Below are 26,496 nucleotides of genomic sequence, written 5' to 3' on the forward strand. Positions count from 1 at the left end.
GCAATCTCCTCGCAATCACCTCCCACTTGCCTCGCACTCAATCGCCTCGCACTCAATCGCCTCGCAATCAATCGCCTCGCAATCAATCGCCTCGCAATCAATCGCCTCGCAATCAATCGCCTCGCAATCAATCGCCTCGCAATCAATCGCCTCGCAATCAATCGCCTCGCAATCAATCACCTCGCCCTCGCAACCAATCACCTCGCCCTCGCAACCAATCACCTCGCCCTCGCAACCAATCATCTCGCAACCAATCATCTCGCAACCAATCATCTCGCAACCAATCATCTCGCAACCAATCATCTCGCAACCAATCGCCTCGCACTGGCAATCAATCACCTCGCAATCAATTGCCTAGCACTCAATCACCTCGCAATCAATCGCCTTGCACTCACCAACTCATTCATCCGGAAAGCCGTGCCTGGAGACTCTCGCTGCACTCGGGGCAAAAAAGGTCTTCCGCGCATCCCCGAGTGACGCCACAGCCCCAAGCCTAGTTGTGCCACCCGGGTAGTAAAAAAAGTGTTTGGACAGAAAAATGATTTGTATTTAACATACAACAACATTTGCCTTTCTAACTACATATCATGAAAGAAGTGTTTTGTGTAGTTGAAATAAATTAAGAGACAAAATAAAACAACTGTAAAGGTTTTCAAACTTTTTCAAACAACTACGACTTTCAAACTTCATATCATGAAGAAAAGGTTTTGTGCAGAACAGCTGATTTAAAAATAAATAAAACAACTGTAAAGGGATTCAAACCAATGTAAATTTAAAATTTCATAACTTTCAGCGACCTATATCTTTTGATAACGTATAGTGGAACCTCAGTTCTCGAACATAATCAGTTCCAGAAAGTAGTTCGAAAACCGAGTCGTTGAAGATCCGAAACAATTTTTCCCAATAAAGTAATGTAAATTTTAATCCGCTCCAAGGCGAGAAAACAACCTTGGTAAAGTATCTTTTCAACATTTTACACCATAAGCTGTACTTGTACAGTTTTTGCACAGCAAATCTATTTGTATTTAACATATATGACAATATTTGCGATTCTAACTTTCAAACTACATATCATGGGAAAAGTGTTTTGTGTAGTTGAAACAATTTGAGAGAAAATAAAAACAACTGTAAAGTTTATTAGTTTTTGTCAGATAACTGTAACTTTCAAACTTGATATCATGAAAAAAATGTTTTCTGCCTGTCTAATAAATTAAAAAAAATAAAACAATTGTAAAAGGAATTAGATGTAAATTTAAAATAATTAGCAAGTAATAGCTAAATTAAGTTGGTTTTGCTACGATTACAATATGAGATGATTCGGTAATGATATAATTAATACGAACTGAGAAGACAAAATAAAATTTGTGAATATGTTGAATTAATAATAACAATTCTTGCATAGAAGTGTGTGTATAAAAAAGTTACTGTTCCACCAACAGCTATCCATCTAAACTTTTAATACAACGATACTGGTACAGCGATATGTAATGAAAAAATAAAATATTGTAGTGTCTTTGTCTGATCGGTGAGAGAATCTAGATGCTATTCCTATTCGAGATAATACAATTGTCCGCGTGAAAAGTAGTGACCTTAACTGCGATTTAGCAATTGAACCTCAAGAAAGGCCGAAAATAGAAGTTCACAAAAACGACATCGTGTTTCATAGAGTTAATAGAATTTAATCGCCAAATTCTAATATCACGAGAGACTATTGTCGATATCGTTTTGCCGAAAACAAATTAGCCCCAATATGTTGAGGACAAAAAAGCATCGCGTGTCATGAAGCTAAAAAAAGCCATAGAGTTGTAATTATTACGTCATTTTTCTGTGACAACGGCAAACGATGAATAGGTTATGTATAATAGAGGCGTGTACTAACCGGAGATTCCCGTTAATGCGCCCAAGATACCTAATAGCGGCTAATCGTCCGAAAATTACGGTACTCTATGAGGCGGACACATAAATACACACATAGATACACAGATACACAGACAACGATTGTCGTTTATATAGTAGATTGTCAATGATATCCTAGACAGCTATCAAATAGATGATAGGTCAGAGGTCACTCATAGGTCAGAGTCCTTAGAAGTCAATTCAAGCATAAAACAGATAGTTTTATAATAAAATATAAATTCTAGAGGCAGTTTCAATATTTTTGTTATCAGAAATGTCTAGTACCTTAAGTATTGAAATTGTCTGGACATGGAGCAGGTACACAAAATGTATAGCCTATATACGTTGAATTGCTTCAAATACTAATGATTTGAAACCTAATGTGACATCCCCATCCATCCCCCCCTTTTCACCCCAACTAAGCTACGTCTTTGGAATTTTCAGCTTTCGTCAGATTTATTGTCTCTGAACAGCTTCTTCAATGAGCTGCTTTTCACCATTCAAGTACTGTACTTTATATTTCAATCAAACCGAATAATAAGTTAATCCCTGTTTGCATGCTAGGAAAATACTCTTTGCAGGAGCCATTATTCCTTTATAAGAAATGATAGCTGTCAGATTTCCGTACAGTCAGAAAAGATCATAAGTAATGAACTTTTGCATATGCTAGCTGATTCTCATGATGAAACCTAAAACGGTTGGCGAGCAAATAAACTGCCATGCTTGTTTTACATACATATAGTTATTAGTCTGGTCAGGTTGTTGATTGCTATTTATTTCCTATGTCAAAGTTCATTTTGTCTGTTTTAGTTTTTTGTAAACATCACATTCAATTAATATTTTATTATAGCAAACTTATACGAATGTCCAAAGCAGTTGAATCTGTCAAAGGTTACTATTTTTGTTTGCTGATAAATGTTGTGCAGCAGCCTTTTTCAAAGGATAAATGTCATGAGAAAAGCATATTCTGTAGGATAAAGTCTTTGTTGTTATACATGTTCCCGAGCATTAGAAGATGCTATAAAGTATTACATACTGCAAAGCCTGCAGTTGAATGCCCTCTTTGTTTGACCTCTAATAAAAGCCACTCTATAAAAAGGGTTGAAAAATATATCGTGACGTTCAAATAGAGGTTTTACAGTATATTGTGTAGCTTGTTTTTAGTAAGTCTAGTGAGCTGTCATTGAATGTAGTTCTAATAGTATTGAATTTCTGCTGTAAATAAATGCGTCATTCACATATACGAGTATGAATACAGATGCTCCGTTATGGCATTAAATGACCCCATTGATTGCACCTAAAACTTTTTTTTCTGCAAAAGTAACTGTCGTACTGGTGCTGCTTGTACATCTTTTGCGCCTTGAATCTTTTGATAAATGTGCAAAATCATCTTTCACATACGCAAATTGTTCACTTTTCTCACACATGTATTAGGAATAGCTGCTAGACCGAAATAAATCCTAAAAGAGATAACCTTCGTTTTAGTGCGCTTTTGTTATTCATCTTATGTTGCTTGAAGGACAGCATTGCTAGTATATGAAAAGCAGGTTTTGCTAACAATTACATTAGTATAATCCTCTGATATGAATAACGCTAATAGTCTCAAGTTTCAGGTGTGTCTATAATAGTGTCTGTATATTAAAAAAAAAGTGGTTATACCGACATCACTCAACAGTTTTTATTAGCTTTCGACCACAAATAGATTGCATCTGGAATTCATTATTAACTCAGCTGGTTTTTGAAATATCATTTTAGAGTTCCTTAAACTGAATGTCATGAAGTTTCCTTTTAAATTTATTATGGTATTCAGAACTTCCTAGAATTTTTAGTGCCAAAAAAATTGATAAACCTCTCAAAATTGGTTTCATACTGATGGAAACTGTAACCTTTACCCAATCTTGGTAGGTTACCTTTTTTGACAATACAGGAGGTTGACTGGACGATAATATTTATGTTTATTTATAATATTTTATAATATTAATGACATACGCATATACTAATTATAGAAAATAGCTATGCATGTACTTATCTTTGCAGCTACTTACCTTTGTCAGCTACGGTCATTAAGCTGACAGTAGCTGCAAAGATAGGCTATTTGCTATAACTAGTACATATATAATTTGATACAGGAAAGTTTCTTCACGCTAAATGTCCTTTAGCAATAATTCACTTGACAATACTGGCAACTCCGGCTAGTGTGAAGAAGACTATCTGTAAAGCATTCTTACTTAAAGTTGGTATTCTTGCTTTTTAAGAATACCAACTCCAGGCGATATATTGCTCAATTGAATTACAATGTAACTCAATTGAGCAATGTATTGAAGATAACCTGCATTATGTAACGGCTACATAATGCGGGTTATCTTCCGAGAAGAGGGAAGATGAAGGGCTTTTAATGAAGGGCTTGTCATTTCCAAAAACTTTGTAAAACTGCCGGAGCTTTTTAAAGTCAGGCCGGAACAAGTGGACACAAAGATCATAGATTGAGTTTGGGAATTGAATACATGTATTAATAGTTTTTTACTTGAAAAGTTTATGACAAGCCCATCAAGCAAATAACTCATCCTTGTAAAACATTAATTTGATTTCCTCAACTCAGTGAACTAACCCACATATTCAAATGCATTGTTTGTAATATAGACCTGGTAACACAATTTTGTTATGGTGAAAATACATTTAGTTGTGAAGCTCTTTAGAAAAAAGATGGGCTGAATATTGAGTTGAGTCAGTAGTGTGTCGCGATATTTCATAGCTGTGGACTTTGTGCTAAAATATTGGCCTTCGTTTACAAGCGCTTCGTCGTTGTCCATGACTAAAACTAAGTCGATTTTTTGAAAGATGGATTTTTTATACCTAAAATTGTGATATTTCAGTTGGTTCATGACATTTGACGATATCCACCCTTTTTCATCCGACTGTGATATCTCATTCTACACGCTAATAATAGTCAAAGTAATAAATGCAGGAGCTATGTCAAGGCCGGTGGTAGGCATACATAGCAAAGTTCTGAAATTGCTTCTATTTTGTGTTTCTTCACTTAAAAAGCATCTTGTTACTTTCTCATGGCCATGCTTTTTGTGTTGTAATACTCAGGCTACTTTTTGGTGATCATTGGATTGATATTTTAAAGCTGACTTCCATGAAAAATATGTTGTTTACAGGATCTGTGTTCAAAATTGTATCTCTACGATTGTATTAATTCAGCGCTCATCAATCTTTTTGGATATAATACCAGTCCATGGACCATTTATCAATCACATTTGTGTCATGAAAGGTAGCTCATCGACCAATAACATTAATCGAACTATCAAGGTAGCTTACTACACAGTGGCCTGGTCTCATCATAGTGCATATTATTACTTTTCAACTAACTGCTTAGATCTAACAAAGGTCAAAGCCCAGTGAATATTTTTTGGATACACAGTTACACACAAAGTAATTTCCACGGGTATATCCCAGGGTACTTCATTATCAGCAATGCCATAGCTCATTTACTCTAATGATTTGTAAATTAATACTGGTTTTAGTGGAATGCAAAACAAATGATTATACCAATTTCTTTTAAGCGCTCTGTGAGGCGATAGTATAGAACAATTCTTGTCGACTTGGCAACTATTAGCAACTTTGTAGCATGCTTCTATGGAATTTTATTTGTTTTTTGTTTTGAAGATGACTTCGTGAATTCTTAACAAATATTTTGTTGATCAGCTCATTGCTTCTGGTGATGATAGTCGGCATGACTTTCTTAAATGTTGCCAATATTGGGGTTACCAAAGATGATAGGAGTGCACTTTTTCTAAGCCAGATAGCCAAGTTTTAAACTACCATCTATGAAGGAATTTGCTTATAAGTTTTCATTTGTGTGATGGCAAAGCTTGGGGGTACTTCAACAGTTTAAAAATTATATTGTGTTATTCTTCAACCTAATTTTTCATTTTGCTTCTTGGGAGTGTATATGCTGTCATTATGCTGCCTTTACAATAGATAAATTATCGGAAAGCTGACTTTATAAAAATGGACTCATAGCATTTTTTTTGTACCTAGATATATTGATATGCTAGTTGAATGCCCGGCGTTGTACAAGTAATAAAAAAGTTATGACATCAAAAATTTATTTTTAGTTGGCCAGGTTTTTTTACTCAATGAATTTGCGGAACTTGAGCTAGTGTGAATATTTACTAAAAATAAGAGCCGTGGCTGTCTCTCTGAAGCCAGCATTAAAAACAATGTGTTGTTGATCTCTCACACAATCATGATCTTCAAGCCTGCTAGTTGTAGCATGAAGTGGGCTATTTTAACTAATCGCTTTAGAGATTGACAGGTGTAATAAATATGATTTGCACAATTATTCAAGAATACACTGCCCAGTTGGATGCATAATGTAATGGATAGAATGCCTGTTGGCAGAACTGGAGGTTTCGAGTGCAATTTCATTGCGAAATGGATTTTTTTCTAAAAACGCGCTATACCTAGACACACGAACTACAAATGACAAACAAACACTAAGATTTATAAATATATATATATATATATATCGACGTATAATTTTCTGTCATATATGTACATATATAATTGAAAAAAGTGCAAAGCATTTTTTGATCAATGTGCTAGTTGATTACCTATGCTTCATGGGTTGCCATTGGATGAGACAGAGTAACGATAGCCAATGAGAGTTCATCTGAGATAATTTTTCTGAAGCATTCCAAAAACAGTTCGATAAAAGGTGCGCAATCGGTAATTGTCCGTATGTGATCGGTAATTGCTTGAGCGCATTCGGTAAATGTCCGTATGTGATCGGTAAATGCTTGCGGCACGCGCAATCAGTAAATGGTTGTGCGCAGTCAGTAAATGGTTGTGCGCAATTGGTAAATGTTTGTGCGCAATCAGTAATTGCTTGCGCCCTATCGGTAAATGTTCGTGTGTAGTGAGTTGTATCAGCCGACGACTCCTGTCACGACTTTTTTGGAAATCTCATAAGCTCAGCTCATTTCAACTTCTCTCTCTATCGTAGGCATAGATTTTGATTTTGCTCAAACCGTTAATAACTATATGATTACCCAAATATGGTGTACCGTCCGAATGGTTCACCAGTTTGGAATACTAATCAAATTGTATTATTTTATCATTAAAGCAGAAAGTACTATTCCAGAAACAGTTTGTTAAAATGTTTCCATTTCTTAGTAAATGCTATTGTTCTTGCGCAATAGGGACACGGATCCAAGGATTGCCGATGTGTTTGTGCGCAAGGGGAGCTTCTTGCAGATGTACGCGACCTACTCGAGGGATTACGAGAACATGATCAATGAACTAGAAAATGCCATTAAGAATTATCCGGAGTTTGCTGAAGCTCTCAACGATTTTGAGGTATGATGTGTGGTAGTCCTCATCTGTTTACATTAAGGTATGATGTATGGTGGTCCTCATCTGTTTACATTGAGGTATGATGTGTGGTGGTCCTCATCTGTTCACATTGAGGTAAGATGTGTGGGTGTCTTCATCTATTTACATTGAGGTATAATGTGTGGTGGTCTTCATCTATTTACATTGAGGTATGATGTGTGGTGGTCCTCATTTGTTTACATTGAGGTATGATGTGTGGCGGTCCTCATCTGTTCACATTGAGGTATGATGTATGATGGTCCTCATCTATTTACATTGAGGTATGATATGTGGTGGTCCTCATCTATTTACATTGAGGTATGATGTGTGGTGGTCCTCATCTATTTACATTGAGGTATGATGTGTGGTGTTCCTCATCTATTTACATTGAGGTATGGTGTGTGGTGTTCCTCATTTATTTACATCGAGGTCTGATGCGTGGTGGTCCTCATCTATTTACATTGAGGTATGATGTATGGTGGTCCTCATCTATTTACTTTGAGGTATGATGTATGGTGGTTTTCATCTATTTACATTGAGGTATAATGTATGGTGGTCTTCATCTATTTACATTGAGGTATGATGTATGGTGGTCCTCATCTATTTACATTGAGGTATGATGTATGGTGGTCCTCATCTATTTACTTTGAGGTATGATGTATGGTGGTCTTCATCTATTTAAATTTAGGTATAATGTATGGTGGTCCTCATCTATTTACATTGAGGTATGATGTGTGGTGGTCTTCATCTATTTACATTGAGGTATGATGTGTGGTGGTCCTCATCTATTTACATTGAGGTATGATGTGTGGTGTTCCTCATCTATTTACATTGAGGTATTCTGTGTGGTGGCCCTCATCTATTTACATTGAGGTAGGATGTGTGGTGGTCATCATCTATTTACATTGAGGTATGATATGTGGTGTTCCTCATTTATTTACATCGAGGTCTGATGCGTGGTGGTCCTCATCTGTTCACATTGAGGTAAGATGTGTGGGTGTCTTCATCTATTTACATTGAGGTATAATGTGTGGTGGTCTTCATCTATTTACATTGAGGTATGATGTATGGTGGTTCTCATCTATTTACATTGAGGTATGATGTGTGGTGGTCCTCATCTATTTACATTGAGGTAGGATGTGTGGTGGTCTTCATCTATATACATTGAGGTATGATGTGTGGTGGTCCTCATCTGTTTACATTGAGGTATGATGTGTGGTGGTCCTCATCTATTTACATTGAGGTAGGATATTTGGTGGTCCTCATCTATTTACATTGAGGTATGATGTGTGGTGGTCCTCATCTGTTTACATTGAGGTAGGATGTGTGGTGGTCCTCATCTATTTACATTGAGGTATGATGTATGGTGGTCCTCATCTATTTACATTGAGGTATGATGTGTGTTGGTCTTCATCTGTTGACATTGAGGTAGGATGTGTGGTGGTCCTCATCTATTTACATTGAGGTATGATGTATGGTGTTCCTCATCTATTTACATTGAGGTATAATGTATGGTGGTCCTCATCTATTTACATTGAGGTATGATGTGTGGTGTTCCTCATCTATTTACATTGAGGTATGGTGTGTGGTGTTCCTCATTTATTTACATCGAGGTCTGATGCGTGGTGGTCCTCATCTATTTACATTGAGGTATAATGTATGGTGGTCCTCATCTATTTACATTGAGGTATGATCTGTTGTAGTCCTAATATATTTACCGTAACTTCAACCGTATATTATTCGTACATTTAATCAGCCAGAGTCTATATTTATAGATCTAACTTTGTCATTGCGTACGTGGGCGTGTCCAGGCGTTTGTGCGTGTGTTAGCCCGCAAGTGTTTCCACATTTTTTGCCCTGCCTTCCATCAAGTCACTAAATATGTTTGGCATGTAGCTAAAGTATTTGGTTTCGAAACTATTCGGTTCTTGATAACCAGCCTCTTAGACACAGCCCTGCGGGTTGTCTGATTGAATATGAACGAAACACCATGCTTCAGCTTGCTTACTGCTAATTTATTAGAAGTGGTTAGCCAATTCGTGTTTAAATATAGCCTGTGATCATAATGTTTGGTTCACTTGACAGTTTTCCCTAAGGGCATCAGTCTAACTGGTTTGCTTGTTTCTTCATCTTTTTGATGCTGAAAGTCTAAAGCAAAGCTTGTGAAATCTTGTGGCACAAACAATTCTTGTTAGTGACTTTGACCTTGATCCACGTAGTGTTAGAGAAGCAAAAAACTAGTCCAACAATGCTTGTTTTATGAGTGTGGCTCTTAATCTAAGAGGCTATGAAACAGCTAGCAACAAGCTGTCACTGCTAGATATAAAATCATAGATTCGGCATCCTTCTAGTACTTGCGGTGTTGTTACAACGTTATCCTTGCAACGTGCACAATTTTGTACCTGTACCAGTGTGTGCTTTAAACACTTATACGCTTTTTTCTATGTATTGGGTTTAAATAATTTATTTTGAAACCGTAATTTTTTGCAGAAATCTGAACGATGTCGTGACCTTCAGATTCGACATTTTATGCTCAAGCCTGTACAGCGCATTACTCAATATCGTCTCCTTCTTACAGGTATGCCTACTGTAAAATTTCATGGCTGTAGCGTTGTAGATATACGCTGACTCAGCATGTTTGAGATATCCTGATTTTTACCTCTACAGTGAAACGTGAGTCATTTCAAGCTGACGTCCACCTCGATGTAAATATTTTACTCCAGACCTGAAGTAATTTCCATCATATGGCACTGAAAGCTTCTTAACCCATCCCTGTTTTATAATGATATTAAAGAGACTAGAGGTAGATATTAAAACAATAACGTAACATTATAAAAATTTAGTTTGCGTAAATTTCATTGAGTCAAAGTGAATTACGCTACGTACACGTATCACCATCTCTATTTTCTAATCGTTTGTCTTCTGCATCGCCAGGCCTATACTTGATCTTGTTTATCTTTCAATTAAAGTAACAATAAAAGCTTTTGAGAATCACTGAAAATTGTAGCGTTCTTGTAATCTCGCAGTCAATGTAAAATATTTTATTGTAAAAGACAACGCGCACATCTCAAATATCTGTTAACAGATAAGTTTATTCATTAGTATCCAACTTGGTAAAGAACACTGAAAAATAGATTACAAAGACAGGATTGATAGAATTCCCTTGATGCTGCAGACTGGGAAACATGGTCATAAATAGTGATTTTTCACAGCAGCCCCTAAAATAAATCATCTATTTTATTTATTGTCCAGATAAAGCAAATGATTAGGTGATAGATCTATTAACTATACTGTATAGTTAATAGGTCTATGGATTAGTTAATAGACCTATTAACTATACTGTATAGGTAATAGGTCTATGGATTAGTTAATAGACTTGTTAACTATACTGTATAGGTAATAGGTCTATGTATTAGTTAATAGACTTATTTACTATACTGTATAGGTAATAGGTCTATGGATTAGGTAGTGAATTTCTGCTGACAAGAGCATCATCAGTAACAACTAAGCGATGCAGGGATGACAGCGTGCAGCCTGCGTATCAGCTAAAGGGCAAAGTTTAGCAGTGGTCAGGAGATTAAGGGATGAGTCATAAGTGGCTCTGAGTCTATTAGAAGACCGTGCCACCGGGTGCACAATTTGGCTGACTCCAATCACATATTATGATGTAATAGGAGTTAGTCAGCGGTTCAAGTCCATACGCTGTGCATGTGCAACATGTTCAATAAACAATGAATAAATTGAATTAAATACAACATTGTTCATTCTACAATGCCTGTTTAATCAATAACTCTTGTACAATGAGAGAACTGCTTTCATCATACCAACAAATGTTTGATACTCTGACTGTTTTATAGTCAGTTACTGTAAAACCTCTATTTGAAGGCCATGACACTCTATTTTTCAACCGTCCCTCACGGAAATATAGAAACCATTGTTATCTTGTTATATTGGACCTTTTTATCTTATCTTCTCATATACTAACCAATCAGAGGCAAGCAGAGACCAGATAGCTTCTTATAACACATTGATGGACTCTTCCCTCTTGCAGAACTTGTACTTACATGTCATCCCATTATCCCATTAATTTAAGAATAGTGACGGCCATATCTGTATATAAATGTGATCCACGGGTACGTTTGATGATTGAATGCATTCTTTATTGCCAGAATACAAGAAAAATTTACCAAGTGACTCACCAGATCATGGCGACGTGAACAGTAAGTATTTTTCTTTGACATACAACTCTTTTTCATCTGCCATTGGTCAGCCTCTTGACCTTGCTACATTCATTGGTCGATCGACTGTTAACTGATTAACATTAACTGATCGATTTAACTGATAAATTTTTATATAAATTTGATTGTTAAGCTGTTCGCTGACAGACGTGAAACTGCTACTCATCTAGCGCTGCTCATATGTGTGTAATCATCTATCCGCTATCGTAGGACTCATCTGATATCACACCTGTGTTTCATTTAGGATTTCTCACATAGGCTAGCATCTTGTGAATCTAAAGGCATGCTCTCGATGGGTAGCATCATAACCTATTGAACATATAAACTGTACAAGCAACTAAACACTATTCTATCCTCATACTGCTAGCGCTTGTTTTATGCTTTACCATAATTTTTCAAACAAATGTTTATTAAATTTCAATATGTTTTGTTTTGATCATGTCTAGCTTCTCATGGTCATTCTATGTGAGATGCTATGACATTATATAATTATTTCAGCGACTAAACAGTACATTTGTATGATTTGAATCGATGTTATCTTTTTTCTAGAGGCTTTGGAGATAGTGAGCAAGGCTGCGGATCATGCTAATGAGGCGATGAAGTTAAATGTATGTATATATATATGTATATATGTATGTAATAGTGTATGTATACTGCATTGTCAAAGATATTTCAGTACAATTTTTCTCTAATTTCATTGGCTGCATACTACGTGTTTATAATTAGACCTTGTAATTTAGTTGGCAATGCCATCTGACTTCGTAAAGTTACAGGTTTGTATTTGGCTGCTTGATACATTTGTGCCACGGTTTGAACAGTTTTTTGTCGATTTCATGTAAATGGAAAAACTGCCCGCTTTATATATTGAAAGAACTCAAGGCAACATTAAACGTTTGATTTGATTTTTTAACATTTTTTAACAGTTTTTAACATTTTTCATTCAATTTTTTTCAGAGCTGCCAAAAATGTGAGTTAACAACCACAAAATGACCTTCTGAAAGCACAATGCTTCAAGTTTAAATCATTTTTACTCTTACAGTAATAGTAAATTTTCCCATGAAGCAAATGTCTTCACGTGTAACAGGAATCAAGTCTATGCATTTCACAGTGATGTTTATAGAGCAGACAACTATTTTTTGTCGGAGTAATTTCTTCTTAAAACAGTTTGAACTCTTGCTGCATGCTTTTGCGTGAGCAGTAATATTGCAATATGGCAGAAAACTCAGTGCACCCAGTGATATGTTTGCTACAGTTTGCAGCTAAAACTAGCTTTTCATGTGCAATAGAACAGGAGTTACGAGTGTCGATCAAGTTTATGATCAGATTACCGCAATGATGCTATCAAATAATATGCTATAAATTTGCAAATTTATAAGTTATATAATGATAATCTACCAAATGCTACAAATATATATTCATGGACAAGTGACATAAATGAACCACACTTATATTACATGCAGAAACAAACATTAACGTTTTTAAAACAAAATAATTTCCATCTTTGCTCGGATAGCTGCGTTCTGATCGTTGTTCTCAATGGAACTAACATCTCCTGGTTCTCCAATACTTTCCACAAGGTCTTCTGATCTCAATTTTTATCTTGCACTGCTGAACTAGTCGATATTAGCGTTCACACAATTTTTTGGCAAAGCAAAACTTTAAAGCGCTGCATTTAGCACAAATGCAACGCGTAAAAGTTTTGCTTGCTAAACGTAACCTTTGGTCCAAAACTTGTAAATCGTTTTTTATATATGTAGGCCACTTCGAAGTATCAAAACCGCGTTGAATAAATAGCTACTATTAGCCTGAGACAGTAATTATTCCTATGGCTGCTGCTTTCAAAGTTAATCTACCATCGTAAATTTAAACCGTTTTTATATACATGTATTTAGGCTACTTCGAAGTAGAAAGACCGCGTTAAACAAGGAACTACTATTAGCCTGAGACCGTTATTGATTATTTCTATGGTGTTGATTTCATAGTTTAAATGAAAAAATGCTAAAAGCTTTAGCTTAGGACAATGTAAACGATTCATTATTAATACAATTTTGTGGACACTTTTCTACTGATCACATGATATTATGGGTTTATAAAGATCAAAGATAATCAAAGTGACGGTCAAATGGAGGTGGCGTTCAAATAGAGGGTGGCGCTCTATTTTTCAACCCTTCTTTCGTGGTGGGGGTTAAATAAAGGTGGCATTCAAATAGAGGTGACGCTCAATTAGAGGTTTTACGGTATATGTGTACATATGTGTGTATATACATTTATTTAGTTTTATTGGGGAAGTCCATAAGCATGTATATAAAACTGTTTTATGTATGGTGGTACAAAAATATATATAACAAAAAGAAAGGTGTTGTCATGTGGTGTCGTAAATGCAAAAAGAAAAATTTATACAAGTAAGACCTGAAACTACTAATTTTATGTATACTTCTTATCTCTTTTGATCAAAGATTTAGCAAGAGTTATTACTTGTCAGTTTTTAAATTTCTCCTGTTTTACCTCGTAAGCTGACTACACTCTAGCTGATTCAGTGTTTCGTCTACAACTGTTGCTTGTGTACTTGAAGCAATTCTTTATCTATGTAAAGAAGTAAGTATGCATGTTGTCAACTATTGGTGTTCCTATTATTTCACTAGCGATATTCTTCTAGTCATAAAATATCGGTATATGAAAAAACAGCAGAAAAGTAATATATATATATATATATATATATATATATATATATATATATATATATATATATATATATATATATATATATATATATATATATATATATATATATATATATATATATATATACACAATACTTTTTTGGCAATAATTTCATTTTATACAGAAATGTTTTCCAAATTATGCCATACAAGAATCATAAAACAAAAGGCAACAAAGAATCAATAAAATCAAATAAATGGTATATAGCATATAAAATTTAGCATATAGCATTTAAAATATTTTTCTCTGCTAAAAGAACGGGTTTTAGGTGGAAGATTGTTAAAGTAGCTAGCAATGATATTTTTAAAATAATTGTGAAAGGTTACATGCAATTTTATTATCACAAGTTGAAATGAATTGTTTACTGGTAACTGTCATGTAAGAAAAATTAGAAAAAACTCTCTTTCATGGTTGTAAAACCATGGAAGATATTGAAACCTTCAATTGATGTAAAATAAACATTCAGCATAAGTTAAATAAGAAAATGCAAAGATCTGGAAAATCATTCGATGGAATAAGATATGCTGGAATGTGATGTAGATTTGCAATTAGTCGGAATGCTCCTTTTTACAACAAAAATGAACCATTTGTGACATATTTTGAAGCTAGGTTATAATAAATATGTGCACCATAAATAATATAGCAAAAGATAAACCCATAATAAAATGCTATGTGAAAACTGGAGTAGAGTAACTGGAGCAGAGTCTTTATAGTTGAAAGATATTTTTAGAGGAGTGTCCTTGAACTAGTGCTGGCATTTAACTTTAATTCAAATGTGAACCCTTCACTTGAAGTCTTGTCTAAAAGAATCCGGGTTACGTATTAATATGAATACTGAAAAATTAAAGAAAATCAAAATATATAATAGCAACAAAGTTTGCACCTTTGGTGAAACTCATTACAGTTTGAATGACTTAATTGTAATAGGGAGTAGTTTCCTCATGGAACCTTTTTGCAGTTTGTCAAGCTTGCCCAGGAGCAGTGCTACAAGTCAATCGATTGTCATTATCATAATGCCGCTAACAATATACTCAGCTGACTAATAAGAACGCAGTATTACTAATATCATTATTACCATGCCATCCTCTTTCATCAGAGGATTTTAAAGAGCTTTGTTTAAGATGGATTGATATCTACAAAGATTATAAATCCTACTACCAAAGTAATTATGAGTTTGTTGTTATCACAATTTTTGTCAAAACAATTTCCTAAAGAAGGTATGTTTATTGCAGGCCACTATCTTTCAATACAACATAGCACCATATATATCGCATCTGTCAATGCAATATTATATAATTATTTATATAATTACATTAATTTAATCATGAATTAAATTATAAATATTAATACAAATTAGTGAATTCATATTAATTAATTAATAATTATGCATTACATTGTAAGAATTTGTGGTGAGGGAAAGGCTAATTTGTATTTTAGTTGGCAGTGAAAACTAATTCTGTAAAATTATTATGTTTATACTCGCCTGCTTGACACATTTCTGCCAGGTTTTTGCCAAGTTTGACAGTTTTTTGTCAACTCCATGTAAATAAGAGAACAACCTGCTTTATATATTGAAAGAAGTCAAGGCAACATTAAACATTTGATTTGATTCATTTCAATTTTGAACGTCCTGCAGCACGTGTTACTCTCCTACTAATATTACTAAAGTTTCTGTTGTTTTCATTTGAATATTATTATTTGAATTTGAAATTATTTCAATATTACCAAAATCATGCATGTAAAATATTCTGCATGTAGCTGCTCTAAAAATATGAAAATAACTGATGTTTTTCAGTTTTTAGCTGTAGAGGCTGCAAGTTTCGAGGATTGTGCTTGCTTTGTGTGCATATCAATTGGTGTAGTCATTAAAGGTCATGAACTATCATAAAGCTAGTCACATGCCTACACTGTGGGTGCATGTTTCATGAGTCATATTATGTCCTTGGAGTATGATTGGGTGTATTGTTGAGAAAGTAATTATGCTTACTGGCATTGCGTTTAGGAGATTGAATATTTATCAGGACATCATTGCTGTTGGTTGAAGCTCCATTATGACTCCAATAAAGGGATAAAAACCTGTAGAGGCCATCTTACATTCCTGTATATAACTTGCATCATTGTCCTCAAACTTGAATATTCGTATTTAGCAGAAATGGCAGAGCCTATGTCATTTCTAGTTTCTTTCCCTTTTCCCTACTGCTTTTATTCGTTGCGCTTTATTGTAACCTAAAACTAATTCATTGTTGGCTCAACTTTACCTGCTCAACTTTACCTGCATGTAAACTATTCCTTTTAGTCATATCAAAATAGCTTACTACTTGGTCAGACTTATGTTGTCTTTTTGGGAATGTGCCAACATTGTTGTCAAGTTGATAATAGGATTCTGGCTGTGCAGTCAGAGTCACAAACTTATTCAGATAGTTTCAATGTTGCCCTACATGTTTTGCACAAAGCAACAGAACTATAGGTACAGGTTGAGCAGTTGTGTTTAATACTGACTTTCTGTGCTGAGGTGTCTCATGGTAACCCGGTTTGATGAGGTCAAACGGCTGTCTCAAACAAGAATATTCCTTTTTCTGCTGACATCAAGTTTGGATGTGTTCCTCTTATAAAAAGCCCTTTTTATGCTGCCCCGTAAAAAACATTAAAGATATTGATGGTGTAGACAAACCTGATAAGTCCTTCTCTTGCAGGATTCCTTGCAGAGCCTTCTGGAGCTGCAGAGTCTTCTCATTGGAGATTTTACAGTCATTGAACCATCCAGGGTGAGTCAACACCTTTTTATACTTCACTCTTTTTTGTCATTTTTTAGGTTTTTGCTTCTTTATATGCAATGTTTGCGATTTTAGGAGACAATCTTTTCGTTGCTCCTTTGATTCTATTTTATCTTTGCAGCGTAATGTTTACATACTATTACATCGCATTCACTCGATATTTTCTAGGTGCTTGTGCGAAGAGGAGATGTTTATAAGCAGTCAAGAAAAGAGCTCCAATCTCGGCATCTGTTTCTTGTAAGGCTTCTCTTCTATTTACTCATATGGTGTGAGACATGCAATAGTAATGTACTAATAATCGTATCACTAGTTGTATCAATAGTTGTATAGTTAGTCATATCAGTAGTCGTATCATTAGTCGCATCGATAGTCGTATCGATAGTCGTATCGATAGCCGTATCAATAGTAGCATCAATAGTTGTATCAATAGTCGTATCAATAGTCGTGTCAACAGTCATATCAATATTCATATCAATAGCTGCATCAATATTCGTATTAATAGTCGTATCGGTAGTTGTGTCAATATTCATATCGGTAGTTGTATCGATTATCGTATCGATAGTCGTATCGATAATCGGTACGCATCAATAGTCGTATCGATAGTCTTAGTCGATATTTGAAGCAGCTTTTAACCGCTTGGAGATTTTAAGTTCAGATAAAAAGTGCACATTGATGATGGGAAAATTCTTAAATAATATGTGAACACGAATATTCTAGTAACAGGTAGACTTATGTCATTGGATTTTATTAAATTAATTGTAAATTGTGAAATTTTTACCATTCATCCAAACTTAATCTACAAACACTTAGCGTATCTATATTAATAATACTAGTCAATAGCAATTGTGTGTCTGTTAGTCTGTGTAAATACCACGCGTTTCCACATTTTTGGCCAGTTTCATCTTAACATGTCCTGCATATGCTCAGCGCCTTACGTAAGGTCGCCAAATTTTGTGTGGTTGAATTCGTTTGGTTCCTGAAAACTAGCATCATAAACACCCAGCTGCAGACTATTTCATTGTATATTAAAGAAATCCTAGGCCAGACTTACAGCCAGTTACTTATACTATAATCAATAAGATAGTTTGACTGAGTTTTCTAGTTAATGTTAAGGGCATTAATTTGAGGTTTTGCTTAGGGATGCTACACACAACGTAATCAGTTATTATTAAATTATGTTTTGTTCAATTCACTCAAATTTATAATCTTGATACCATGTCCACATCAGGTTCTGTATATTGTGTTGTAACTAGATAAATGACCGGCATTGTCTGGGTAATAAAAAACAGCTTATATGCAATAATCGGTTACTGGAGTTGTCATTGGCCAAGTTTCTTTATCCAATGAATTTGAGTAACTTAAGCTAGTAACTTAAGCTAGTCTAAATCTCTACTAAATTAAGATCTGTGCTTATAGTTGTGCTTATAATCGTTACATTACATGTCATGATCTCTCATACAATCATGATCTTCAAGCATGCTAGTAGTAACCAATAGTATTATCGCAAGCGCTTTAAGCTTGCGTAATTTAACTGGTGTAATAAGTACGTGCATCATTATTCCAGTGTGTGGTGTAGTTGATAGTATGCCTGTCTGCAGACCCGAGATTTCTGAGTTCAATTCCAGTACGAAGCGGTTTTTGGTCCTAAAACTTTATCGCTGTAACTGGACATACGAATGACGAACAGAGACTCGTTTATTTCTCTATAGATGAAAATTGCTTTGATGATGTTTACAGTTTAATGATTACCTGGTGATCACAACTCCACAGCCACCAGGACATTACAAGATCAAGTATGTTCTACCAGTATTAAACATGCAGGTATTTTCTCCTTTCGTATGTACAGACAATTCTAGAAGTCTAAACTGCTTTTAACTTGCTAGCGTTACTGATAAGTTTTGCTGTTAATGCTTTAGTTGGTATTAGCCAACCTAGCCAGCATTAGAATAATTAGGTTCTAGCTTTGTTGATGTTCATAGATGTATCGCTATCATAGATGTATTGAAGGGATTAAGTTGGTCACCTGTAATTTTTGACGCTCAAAATGCAGTCATTTGTAACAAATTTGGTTAAGTTTTGAAACCGTTCCTACCTACTGTAACTTGATTTGTATTTGGGATTTGTCTAGAGCTAAAAGATTATTTATTTTAAAGTTTTTGACCGAAAAAACAGCAGCATATCAAAAAGGTGACATATGTCCCTGTCAAAGTAGTGTTAAACATTTTATGTTGAAATGGCAAACAAATTTACTATCTCAAGCTTTATTTATGTAGCCTTTGGAGGAGTACACTCTACAACTCATAGTTGCTCTCATGTAGTTTAACTTTTGTGATTATGTTGTGGAGATCATGCTAGCCTTTGCTCTAACAGCACTATGGATCTTATTTTAGGCTAAAAAAAGGGTGCACAACGACTTTCAAAAGGAGTTTGAAATAATCACAAAGAAGCGATCCTTCCTTGCTGTTGCCTTCACCGTTGAGGACTGTAATGATTGGGTAGCAATCCTCAAGGAAACTATAGATGAGAGAGAAAGTAAAATCCGTAAGCGAATATGTTAGATAATGTTGTACTTAGATAATTTATGTGTCAATTAGAAGCAAGGGTTTGGGTTGATGACCAATTTGTTCTGGTGCTGGCAAAAACGGTTGTACAAAGGCATAGTTTGAGATCTTTATCTCCTCTGCTCAGCTGCACCGCGTTCCTTAGTGAACTTTTAGTTGCAGTTCACCAACATTTTCATAGTGTTGCCAAGTAAACAAAATCTGTCTCAGGTTTGCTGAATGGCTGCTTCCTGAGTTTTTAGCGAGGATATTGTTGCTATAAATCAGATTTAAGCAAGAGTTCCATCAAAGGCCTAGAACCAGAGAAGTGAAATTTTTTTAGTGACTGCCGATTACTTTTAGCGCTTTCTGGGAATTTTTCATTCAGGTTAGGCATATGGGTCATTGAAATTCATTATGCCATTTGTCTGCAACGCTGCTCTGCTTTTTAATTCTTTGACTATGCCAATGATTCCACTTGAAGGTTGACTCGCAACAAAATTCACATCACAGCTACTTGGTATAAAAAGATTTACCATGTCTTACTCTGTTGTGTTGTAGGTGCCAAATACGTGGAAAAGCTCATAAAAGCTCAAAAACAAAAAAGCCGTCGTATGAAGGGTGATCATAAAGTTCCCGGAATCGTTTTCCTAGTCAAATATAAGACCATGTGCAGTTGTTTTGATTGTTCCATGTTGCTAAGCAGCACGGGATTTCCCCATAGCCAAAGTTTTACGCTTGTCAGAGCACCCGCAATGAAGTTATAGTAGGTAATGTCAAGGTCATTTTTTATCGTTTGTCGGATTTTTTGAAAATGAATGAAGTAGAAGAGCAACGCGTTTGTGTAAAATTTTGAGTAAAACTTGGAAAGTCCGGTGCTGAGACGCTCCAAATTTTACGGACAGCTTATGGAGACTCTGCCCTTAAGAAAACAGCCTGTTATGAATGGCACAAAAGATTTAGAGAGAGAAAAACAAGTACTAAAGATGATGACCGCATGGGCAGACAGGCAACTTCAAGGACCACAACTGCCACAGACCTTGTGAGGCAGCAGGTGATGGGAGATAGGCGATTGACTATACGGGAAATATCAGCAGAAAGTGGGCTTTCTTATGGTACATGTCATCTTATTCTCACTGAAGATTTAGGCATGAGAAGGATCTCTGCAAAGATGATATTCAAACTGCTCACTGACGACCAAAAAGAAAAAAGAGTTAGCTGTTGTATCGAACTAAAAGATGCTTTAACACAAGATCCTGACTTTATTTCAAAAGTTGTGACTGGGGATGAAAGTTGGATCTATGGTTATGACCCAGAGACCAAATCACAAAGTTCTCAATGGAAATCCCCTGGCTCTCCTAGGCCTAAAAAAGCTAGAATGTCTCGCTCAAATGTAAAAACGCTGCTGATAACATTTTTCGACATTAGAGGTGTAGTACACTCTGAATTTCTGCCACATGGTCAAACTGTGAATCAGCATGTGTACAAAGACATTCTGATAAGACTTAGAGACAGTATCAGAAGGAAACGTCGAGATTTGTGGCTCTCAGGTGACTGGTACCTACACCATGACAATGCTCCGGCTCACACCTCATTGATGGTACGTCAGTATTTGGCAAAAAATAAGGTGAATGTGCTTAACCATCCCCCTTATTCACCTGATTTAGCACCATGTGACTTCTACCTATTCCCCAAAGTCAAATTGACAATGAAAGGTGAAAGATTTGACGACATACCAACTATTCAAGAAAATGTGACGAGACAACTCCGAAGCCTTACGGAAAGTGATTTCCAGCATTGCATGGATCAGTGGAAACACAGATGGGACAAGTGCATAGCAAGCTCAGGCGATTACTTTGAAGGGGACAGTTTAAATTAAGTGATTACGATTAACGGTTTTTGTGTACTGAGGCAATTCCTGGAACTTTACGATCGCCCCTCGTAGATTGGAATCAGTTTTCTCTGATGTTGTTATTACATTTGATTATTGTCTGGTCACGTGATGTTCTCACGTGAATTGAAAGGCCAATAAAAGGCTCAATATAAAACTTGTCGTAGCATTAGTTTATGACAAACACTTTGGGTTGTACCGAAGACCCCGTATCAAATATAGATGTTCGCTACTTTACAGTTTTGTTTGACTTGGTCTAGTCGACTAGTCGTAATCTGATCATGTGACTCAATACTTCGCAAATAATTTTTGTAGCGATTTTCGATTATCACAGGTGACCAACGGGCTTGTCATGATTATCAGACAATCATATGTACTCCTTCAAGCTAAGGTTAAAAAGTTAAACAAATTTTTACGTTAAGTTATCAGATATCAGCGCTGCAAGTGACAGCATTACAATGACAATAAAATAGACGCGCAAGAACAATAGACATGGTTCTATTGAATGCATGGAGTATATTTGTGAAAATATTTCGACAAATGAGGTTGCGTGAAAGTGTAAACAAAAGCCATCTAGTACAACTACGTCCCATTGGAGCCGTTTCGGAAAGAGATTCTAATCTACGGTGGTTTTGTGATGGTGGCGATTAACTGTTTTTGAGCTTTTAGGAGCTTGTAATCACATTTCCACACATTTTGCACCTACAACACAGCAGAGTAAGACATGGTGAATCTTTTGATACCAAATAACTCTAATGTGAATTTTGTTGCAAGTCAACCTTTACTCTTTCACTACTGCATTAAAATCCTACCGAATGAATATTCTGCCCGAATTAATAACACGGATTTTTCGAAAAGCTGATACATGTATACTGCTAGTATTTAAACAATATCTCTAGAATAAAAACATATATCATTTTACTGTAAAATGCATCTTATTTAAACCAAAATTTCCTACAAGATAAGTACAAAGTGAATTCTACCCTCGTACAATGGTCAACGTTTCATTTGCGGTGAACGAGCGCGGTGTGTTTTTCCTTGCCAAGACGATAAAGATCTGGTTTTGCCGTTTTGAAAAGTAATTAGAAAGGGAATCATTGAACCAAAAAAATTTGTTTAAGTGCATGTGATTGGCAACAAAGTTGTTTTGCTCGAGACAATTTTTGATTGGTCTAGCTAATGTGTAGGCTTCGTAATGAAAAGAAAAGTGAAACCCTATTGATAGGCCGATATATCGTTTTACGGTTGGTACTTTTATCACCGCGAATTGTTGAAAATATTTAGCCAAAATTTTTTCTATTGATAGCAAGTGATTGGCAACAAGGTTGTTTCATTGGAGACCAATTTTGATTTGTCTAACTATTGCATAGGTTTTATAATTAAAAGAAAAGTGAAACCATATTGAAAAGCCGACATATCGGCTTACGGGCTGTACTTGAATTACCACGAAAGCCGATATATCGGCTTACGGTAGCAAAATAGCTAAGCAAATCATTAAAGATGAACATGCACAAGATTTAAGTAGATTTTATCGGAAAAATATTTTCCCACGACCACACGAGCAGAGCGGAAGTGTGGGAATTTTTATGATAAATGCATGTGCACACAACTTACGAAAATTATTCATCAACAATGAGACGAACCCTAGTCAAGAAATTTCATCAACAAATTTAAGCATCGGAATGTAAAGTCGTTAAAGTATAATAACGATACAAAACGCATTTAAACCTATTTAAATATGTTACCAAGTCTTTGTAAAACTTCGATAATATCTTAAAACTTACCCATCTGATCGGATTATACACAAATAGACAGATTAATTTGAACGAAAATTGTCACAAAAAGCTTGAAAAGCTCGGTTTAATAAAAGTTAAGACCGAAAATTGAAACGCCAATAAAGCCGTGCAACCGATTGTAGAACTATTTAGTAGTGCGTATTTCACGAGAAAACCGTGCTCATTTCACCAGTCTATGGTGTTGTTTACTTGTAATCGAATTTATTCGAAGGTTTTTTGTAATAGACGTAGACCGTTTGAGGCGTAGACCGATTTACATGTACGAAATTGTGGTACACCGTTTATCAGTCTATGTTTTTTGTCCAATCACCGAAGGTTTCATTATTTAAAACGTTAGCCGAAATTCTTCACGACTTATGTACAAGCTAGGGCCGAACTACAACGCCCCTTCATGACGAGAACATTTTTTATTTAGCTACAGTTTTATACGCGGGAATGCTCCTACTCGCTTTCTGTTAAAGATTGCTTATCAAAACCATTCTACATTCAACGCAACCAACTTTCAAACTGTGTATAGTACACAGTAGCTTGCCATTTTACTTCTAATTTTGCATTTCAGAGTTATAATAAACATATTTCTTTATTGTTGTTGAATTACATACATTACAGTAAATTAGGCCTACAGCTTTATAACACTTTTATAACAGCTTTTATTTTGCTGCAGTTTGCAGAAATCTTCGAGACGCGTGAACGCTCATAGGTTTTCTATTATTGCTGTATTACTATATTAACAATATTGGTTATTTTAATAATATCAGTGCATTTTACTTATAATATTGGCCAACATTGCATTTCTCCTATTGCAAGGGAGAGATATAAACGTGTAATATTTTCCTTTCATTGTTGTTGTTTGTCATGACCAAACACTTTTTAAATAAATTTTCTAAAAACCTACCGTATATAAATACCACAACTTCTCGATATTGCTACCTATGACGTTTTGAAATGTAAACAAAATTGTGTATTGGTTTTCTATTATTACTATATTAATAAAATTGATTATTCTAAGAATATCAGTGCATTTTACTTCTAATATTGGCCAATATTGCATTTCTCCTATTGCAGGGTGAAAATATAAACATCTTTTCCATTCATTATTGCTTATTGTTGTATATAATAACACCCACACCCAGTACATTACAGCTACCACTGCAGTTATCCTATTGCACTGCAGAGCCATTTGATTGCTAATATTGCATTTCTCAACCATCAGTACCCTTTATTTTTTTGCCAATATCTCTGGCCATCTCTTTGGTCGTGGGCTGTATGACAGTGGAATTTCTAGTTCTATCATTTATGATTGTTTTCGAGGTTTGAGGTAATCTGACTGTCAGCTTGTTTCAATATTAAAATTGGCAAAACTGGATCGCTGTTAAAATGCTTTAATCAAGCGAAAGTGCAACTGTGACGTCTATAGTAGCAAAGAGACCGACCGAATAGGGACGCTTATAGTTCTTATTGACATCGCTAGCAATTGTCTCCTTCTAGCAATAGTAAGCTTAAAAGAACTTTGGTTTGATGTAATAACAATGTAGAACAGGGGATGATAAAATTTTCATTTTTATTCATTTTTTTATATTGCTAAAATTCGTAAAGTTAAACCTAAAGAGCCTTTGTTTTAGTGTTAAAATAAGTAATGGTGTTGTATTTTATTTATTCAGATGCTGCAAGAGATATTTTTGTAGTCGTCTTCTCATTGCCAAATATGAAAGGAATAAAGCACTATCAAGTGATTTATTGAACATTTTTTACTGGTTTAAGAAAGTTTTATAGGGAGATTTTGAAATCTAGTCTAATGACTCAATAATTTGTGAGTTGACTGTTGTCATATGAGCATCTGTGTCTCTTCAAACACTTACTTAAACTCAGCTCTCAATATGCTCGTGAAACAACAGTTTCAAGTATTTAAAAGTTACTTCTGATGAGATTATTTTATTTACCGCAGTTTTTCACATTGCATATTTGTCAAAGAGACCTCATCACAATAATAGCCATGCTCTTTTTTGTATTTGGCTTTCGGGTGTCACGGCATTTGAAGTGTAGTCGTTGTTTTGTTTCTAACAGGTACTTATAACAAGGGTCTCGTGGCGAGTACTGACAGCAAGCAATGCAAGCTCGGCGAGCTGGCTCCTGTTTGGGTGGCAGACAAAAAAGTTACCATGTGTATGGTCTGCAGCGCCTCCTTCAGCTTCACCAACAGAAGGCATCACTGTAGAGCTTGTGGCTCTGTATGTACATTTCATTTATTCACCTCTCAGTCTTCCAACTCATATTTCTTTTTCTGATGGTGTTATCTTCATTGGGTGACTGCTTGTAGCTAATTACTGTGTTGAAGCATCTAGCATATGTCACCGTACAGTAGACGCTCATACAACGTAAATAATCCGCTGGAAACCTTTACGCTATAGGTATTTTTCGTTACGTTAACAATAGAATGCATGTCACTTCCCTGATCTATTCTAAGATCTTCTTAAACTCACTCCTTTGTCCCTTCACCGAGGAAAAAACTAGACTTGACTTTTCAATTTAATGACTGTACAGTAACAGTTTTATGATGGGTTTGTTTTGGCAACTTTCCTCATTTCCTTATTGCTTTCACTCAGTTTCAGGTCAACGATTGTCGAAATTTTACACCAAGTTAAGGGGAGGTATCACCTTCAATGTCAATTAAAATCAATTTTCACTTTTCTACAGAAAGTCTCTGCTGCCGAGGAAAAAATAATAACAATATTGTATATGTCTAAAATAAACTAAAGCAGAAGCATGTTTGTACTATAATAGGAACTGTGTTTGTCTGTCCATCCGTCAATATGTATGTCCGTCAATCGGTCACCAGTGTTAGAGGTTAGGATAAAAGATTGCCTTTAATAAGACTCCGACTCGTGACCTTCAGCTTGGTGTATCGACGCACTAATGCCTGCACCAATTGACTGCCTCCGAGTACTTCTGAACAATTGTGCAGCTACTTATTCACTGTGCTTTATCGGTGATCTCTCTCTCTTTCACTGCGCACCAGTTCACTAGGCTAATGGTATATATAATAGTAGATACCATTATATGTCGTTTTTTCTCCCACGTGCGGCAAGGGAGAAAACTATACCATTCAAATCGAATTTGAAAACTTGCACCGACTTCACGCTTTACTTGATATGGAATTTCTTATATTCTTATGTAATGCGAAACAAAAACTACATAATTTTTCAATGTTATGTGGGATTTCCGTTATAATAGTTTTACGCCATAGGTGTGGCTACTGTATTT

General features: G+C 35.4%; 1 protein-coding gene across 1 annotated transcript in view; it reads left to right on the forward strand.

Annotated features, from left to right (window-relative positions):
* Positions 1-26,496, forward strand: part of LOC137388623 (FYVE, RhoGEF and PH domain-containing protein 6-like) — a 47,174-nt gene that overhangs the window by 13,030 nt on the left and 7,648 nt on the right. The window contains exons 6-14 of the mRNA XM_068075101.1: positions 7,104-7,260; positions 9,766-9,853; positions 11,445-11,495; positions 12,063-12,121; positions 16,928-16,999; positions 17,177-17,245; positions 18,746-18,829; positions 19,399-19,549; positions 25,300-25,463. Of these exons, the coding sequence (XP_067931202.1) occupies positions 7,104-7,260; positions 9,766-9,853; positions 11,445-11,495; positions 12,063-12,121; positions 16,928-16,999; positions 17,177-17,245; positions 18,746-18,829; positions 19,399-19,549; positions 25,300-25,463 (895 nt within the window). The remainder of the gene's footprint in view (positions 1-7,103; positions 7,261-9,765; positions 9,854-11,444; positions 11,496-12,062; positions 12,122-16,927; positions 17,000-17,176; positions 17,246-18,745; positions 18,830-19,398; positions 19,550-25,299; positions 25,464-26,496) is intronic.

The sequence above is a fragment of the Watersipora subatra genome, chromosome 1 (assembly GCF_963576615.1).
Source record: "Watersipora subatra chromosome 1, tzWatSuba1.1, whole genome shotgun sequence".
Classification (NCBI taxonomy): Eukaryota; Metazoa; Bryozoa; class Gymnolaemata; order Cheilostomatida; family Watersiporidae; genus Watersipora; species Watersipora subatra.